This window comes from Leopardus geoffroyi, chromosome C1, assembly GCF_018350155.1.
Source record: "Leopardus geoffroyi isolate Oge1 chromosome C1, O.geoffroyi_Oge1_pat1.0, whole genome shotgun sequence".
Lineage (NCBI taxonomy): Eukaryota > Metazoa > Chordata > Mammalia > Carnivora > Felidae > Leopardus > Leopardus geoffroyi.
Genome location: NC_059328.1, coordinates 43,816,501 through 43,822,500, shown reverse-complemented (window position 1 = coordinate 43,822,500; position 6,000 = coordinate 43,816,501). Strand labels below are relative to the sequence as shown.

At 37.8% G+C, this 6,000-nt stretch overlaps 1 protein-coding gene across 2 annotated transcripts in view; it reads right to left on the bottom strand.

Moving 5' to 3' along the window:
• Positions 1-6,000, bottom strand: part of TCEANC2 (transcription elongation factor A N-terminal and central domain containing 2) — a 36,347-nt gene that overhangs the window by 6,025 nt on the left and 24,322 nt on the right. For both annotated transcript variants that reach the window (XM_045477507.1, XM_045477508.1), the window contains exon 4: positions 3,619-3,812. In XM_045477507.1, the coding sequence (XP_045333463.1) occupies positions 3,619-3,812 (194 nt within the window). The remainder of the gene's footprint in view (positions 1-3,618; positions 3,813-6,000) is intronic.

Below are 6,000 nucleotides of genomic sequence, written 5' to 3'. Positions count from 1 at the left end.
AGTACATTTATGGAGATCTGATGTCTGATTTGAATGCACTCAACATTGGTTACTGTCAAAGACCAGATACTGGATTAGATGGTTCATTGATTCACCCTAATATGGAAATATTTCAGATGATGATAGGTGCTAGAAGTTAACCTTATATAAAAGTGCTTATATTTATATCTTCTGACATACCAAACTGATAAAAATACTATCAAATGCTGTTTATTATGCAAGGAAAACAGATTGATTTTTTTTGCCCAAGGAAGATGGTAAGATGCACATTTTTAATTTTAAAAATTTATTCTTTGGGAGCAAAACCATTCAGCTATGCTTAATCTGATATTTTTTCCAATTACATTGGGAAGCACTAACGAATGTATCACTTTTTTAACTTTGCTTTGTAACACTTGAGTGCTTACCATTTGATGTGCCATTTAAAGGATAATTAATGGATAAACTAAAAGGATAATTATTATGGAGTTTAATATAGCAGGCAAACTGCTCATTAATCCTTACAAGCATAGCTTCGTTATTATCATTTACTTAAAAAGATACCACAGGGAACTGGTATTTACCACCACATTAACTACATATTATATACCCACACTCTATGTTCCTGCAATAATTTTGGCTTATTTAAAAAATAAACTTTATGTAAAATATTAAATAGCAAACCTTGTTGGCTAATCGATACTCTGGAAAATTAGACTTACAGTCTTCGTATTTTTTTCTTCCTTCAAGGGTTTAATAGTCATATTAAAACTTCGTTTAGAAGAACTTAAGCAAACTTACAGCATATTAATTCACTAAGCTATCAAATAGACATTAAAAATTATAAACATGAAAAAATAAAGATATATAGAAAAGGATATATAAAATGACACTGATATTGATCAAGGTTAAAAGTAAAATGCAAATGTAAATAATCATCAGTTTTCGGCGGTTATTTAAATAATCAATAAAAGCATCATATGGAACATTTAGCGTATGATTGGCTCTTAATAAATATGGTATAATCATTAACTTGCCCAATATTCATTTAAAGAGCTATAATAATTTACCAAACAGGAAATGCACCAAAATGTCAATAAGATTATGTCTGATGGTAGTTCAATGGTGATTTTATTTTTCCTTTCTGCATTTTCTCATTTTCTATCATAAGTTTGTATTAAAAAGCCCAAAACTCTATTTTTAAAAAGTAACATACCACAAGTCCATTTACCTTTCTTTTGTAGATGTATAATTGAGATAGAAAGGTTAAAATATTTTCCCAGAGAATGCAGACCTAGCGTTTAAATCAGACTTTTGAAATTGTTTCTTTTGTTAATAATATTAAATTATTCTTATTTATTTTTGAGAGAGTGTGAGTGCGCACACATGCCAGCAGGAGAAGGGCAGAAAGGGGGAGAGGGAGGGGGAGGGGGAGAGGGAGAGGGAGAGGGAGAGGGAGAGGGAGAGGGAGAGGGAGAGAGAGAGAGAGAGTCGCAAGCAGGCAGAGCCCAATGCAGGGCTCAATGCCGTGACTGTGAGATCATGACCCAAGCCTAAATCCAGAGCTGGATGCTCAATGGACTGAGCCACCCAGGTGCCTCTCAAATTATTCTTTAAGTATATTTTAATAGGGATATCTTAAGAATAGGAAAAAATATGGATGTTACATCTGATTTTTCAAAAATATTAATTGATCTATAAGATTTGTTTTTGATGATTATGAGCAAAACTCCTTCTACCAGGTGTACCTCAAACTACTAACATTTGAACTGTCAGCTATGGAAACAATAGAGATTATGTCTTGCCAACTGATTATATGCCTTGGAACTAAAGGTATGAGTGCTGACATTTTAAAAAAGGGGGAGTAGTGTCTTTTCAATAGACTGATAGTCCATAGCAGAGTCCATACCAGAATTTTTGCTTCAGTGGGAAGGGGAAGAATTTTAAGTAGGAAGGAACCAATACTCGTTAAGTGACTTCTAATCATCACATACTATATATACTATTCCTTTGTGTAAGTGTTTCATCTTTCCAATAATTATAGGTGATAGGAATTATAATACTCATTTTACAGATAAAAAAGTCAAGTCTCAGAAGCGTTAAGGGATTTGCCTACAGTGACACAGCCAGTTCCTAATAGAGCCAGGGTTTTAATCCAGGTCTTGCTAGTCTTTCTGCAATACTATCTCCCAGAATGCTTACAAATTCAGAATCCTTAAAGAAAGCCCAGGTAGAGTTGGGGGGTGGGGCTGAGGGGAAAGTGGGTGATGGGCACTGAGGAGGGCATCTGTTGGGATGAGCACCGGGTGGTTTTTTTTTAATATGAAATTTATTGTCAAATTGGTTTCCATACAACACCCGGTGCTCATCCCAAAAGGTGCCCTCCTCAATGCCCATCACCCACCCTCCCCACCCTCCCACTCCCCATCAACCCTCAGTTTATTCTCAGTTTTTAAGAGTCTCTTATAGTTTGGCTCCCTCCCTAACTTTTTTTTTCCTTCCCCTCTCCCACGGTCTTCTGTTAAGTTTCTCAGGATCCACATAAGAGTGAAAACGTAAGGTATCTGTCTTTCTCTGTATGACATATTTCACTTAGCATAACACTCTCCTGTTCCATCCACGTTGCTACAAAAGACCATATTTCACTCTTGGTCATTGCCAAGTAGTATTCCATTGTATATATAAACCACAACTTCTTTATCCATTCATCAGTTGATGGACATTTAGGCTCTTTCCATAATTTGGCTATTGTTGAGAGTGCTGCTATCAACATTGGGGTACAAGTGCCCCTATGCATCAGCATTCCTGTATCCCTTGAGTAAATTCCTAGCAGTGCTATTGCTGGGTCATAGGGTAGATCTATTTTTAATTTTTTTTTTTTTTTTTTTTTTTTTTAATTTTTTGAGGAACCTCCACACTGTTTTCCAGAGCGGCTGCACCAGTTTGCATTCCCACCAACAGTGCAAGAGGGTTCCCGTTTCTCCACATCCTCACCAGCATCTATAGTCTCCTGATTTGTTCATTTTAGCCACTCTGACTGGCGTGAGGTGATATCTCAGTGTGGTTTTGATTTGTATTTCCCTGATGAGGAGTGACGTTGAGCATCTTTTCATGTGCCTGTTGGCCATCTGGATGTCTTCTTTAGAGAAGTGTCTATTCATGTTTTCTGCCCATTTCTTCACTGGATTATTTGTTTTTTGGGTGTGGAGTTTGGGGAGTTCTTTATAGATTTTGGATACTAGCCTTTTGTCTGACATGTCATTTGCAAATATCTTTTCCCATTCCGTCGGTTGCCTTTTAGTTTTGTTCAATGTTTCCTTTGCAGTGCAGAAGCTTTTTATCTTCATGAGGTCCCACTAGTTCATTTTTGCTTTTAATTCCCTTGCCTTTGGAAATGTGTCAAGTAAGAAATTGCTGCGGCTGAGGTCAGAGAGGTTTTTGAGCCCTGGGTGTTGTATGGAAACCAATCAGACAATAAATTATATTTAATAAAAAGGAAAGAAAGAAAGAAAGAAAGAAAGCAAGCAAGCAAGCAAGCCTAGGTAGAATAAAGCCAAAGCACTAAGACTATGAAAGATCATTACGAAAATGTGAGGCTCATTTACCTAAGAGAATCACATTCCAACCAGGAGACATTACCTCTAATTCCAAGGCTTCTGAGAGTAACTTCTGGGCATTTTTCCTGAATGTCTCAGTTTTGGGGTCACTTCGCACTTCAATAGAAGGTCTATCTAAATGTTTTTCAATGAAAGTTCTCCACTCAGTGTAAACTTCTCCAGCAAGACAAGCCACTTCTGAATCTGAGTGCTGACGCATCTTATTCACAGTGTGACCTGAAACAAGAGAGGAGAAACCAAAGGAAAGGTTGTTCTGTTTTCTACTGAAAACTACAGGACTAGAGGGACTGATGTGTGACATGCAGAAAGTCATTCACATACCTAAGGATGTAAAGCCTCTTGTGCAAAGGAAGACCCATTTCTCAAAGGCTGAGATAACCAGATAATCATGGCAGGAGGATCACTAGACTTGCCAATGCAATAAGTCATAAAATAGAAGCATGATCAATAGATACTTAAAATGGAACAATTAAAGTACCAACTCCTTAATTCAAAAATTGCAATAAAAGAAAATGAATTAAGCATTTGTCTTGTCTTTTTGGTACATATTATATTTCAGAACAACCAAATAGCCCTAGTTATTGAGGGAATGTTCTTTATTCAACTAAGAAGTGTGAAAAGATTGACAGAATTTTTAAAAATTTCATAGCCCATGATGAAATAATTCATTCAGGTGACAAGCATCAGTGGATGAACTCATTCGATGAAAGGCTGATGAGGAAATTTATAATGGAGGGAGGAGCTGTCAATGCCTGAACCACTAATCAATCTTAGTGCCCCGAAGAGTGCGGCTATCGGACAGAGGTAGCACTTCACAGCCCTACCTATGAGTAGTCTTGCACCCTCCTCCCAAAGAAAGGAGGAACCAGAATCCAACTAGTTATTCAAAGCTAACCTCTGGCTAATAGAAAATATGAGAGGCAGCAGAATAAGTTAAATTATAGTAGGAGGAAAAAGACACATCCTGAATGTGGGACATTCTACAGGACCACAGACCTGATTTCCTCAATAGTCAATGGCATTTTTATTTTGTGTTATAATTAAGTTTTTATTTGAGTGTAGTTGACACACAATGTTACATTAGTTTCAGGTGTACAACATAGAGATTCCACAAGTTTATACCTTATGCTATGCTCACCATACAACGCTATGACAGTCCCATTGACTATATTCCTTCTGCTGTGTTTTTCATTCCTGTAACATATTCATTCCATAACAGGAAGCCTGCATCTCCCACTTCCCTTCACCCATTTTGCCCATCCTCTACTCCCCCCCTCCCCTGGTAGCCATCAGTTTATACTCTGTGTTTACAGGTCTGATTCTGTTTTTTGTTTGTTTTTTATTAAATATTTTATTTGTTAAGTAATCTCCACACCCAATGTGGGGCTTGAACTCACGATCCTGCAATCAAGAGTCACACGCCCCGAAGACTGAGCCAGCCAGGTGCTCCTGCTTATTCATTTGTTGATTTTTTTTTTTTTTTTTTTAAAGGGGATAACGTTATGGACTGCTATAGATTAAGAGTCTTTTGAGTTCAAACTACCAAATGCAATGTGTGATTCCAATCCCGACTGCAACAAATCAACCAACTATTAAAAGAGATTTTGAGATACGCAAGGAATATGAATATACACTAGATATTAAATTATACCAAGAAATTACTATTTGTTAAGAATGATAATGGCACTGTGGTTATGTAAGAAAATATCTGTATCTGGGGTGCTTGGGTGGCTCAGTCAGTTAAGCTTTCGACTCTTGATTTTGGCTCAGGTCATGATCTCATGGTTTGTGAGTTCAAGTCCCACACTGGGCTCTGTGCTAACGGTGCAGAGCCTACTAGGGATTCTCTCTTCCTCTCTCTCTCTGCCCCTCTCCTCTGCTTGCTCTTTCTCTCTCTCAAAATAAATTTTAACGTTTATTTATTTTTGGGACAGAGAGAGACAGAGTATGAACGGGGGAGGGGCAGAGAGAGAGGGAGACACAGAATCGGAAACAGGCTCCAGGCTCTGAGCCATCAGCCCAGAGCCTGACGCGGGGCTCGAACTCACGGACCGCGAGATCGTGACCTGGCTGAAGTCGGACGCTTAACCGACTGCGCCACCCAGGCGCCCCTCAAAATAAATTTTAAAAAAATTAAAAAAAGAAAATTTGTATCCAAAAAATATAGGAAATTTTCAGAGATGCGTACTGAAGTCTATAGAGCTGAAATAATAAGAGGTCTGGGATTCTGCTTTAAAATACTTCAGCAACAGCACAAAACCATGAAAAAAGGAAAGATGAAGTAAGTGGGACCATATCTTTAAAAAAAATTTTTTTTTAATTTGTTTATTTTGAGAGAGACAGAGACAGTGCAAGTGGGGGAGGGGCAGAGAGAGAGAGCGAGAGGGAGAATCCCAAGCAGGCT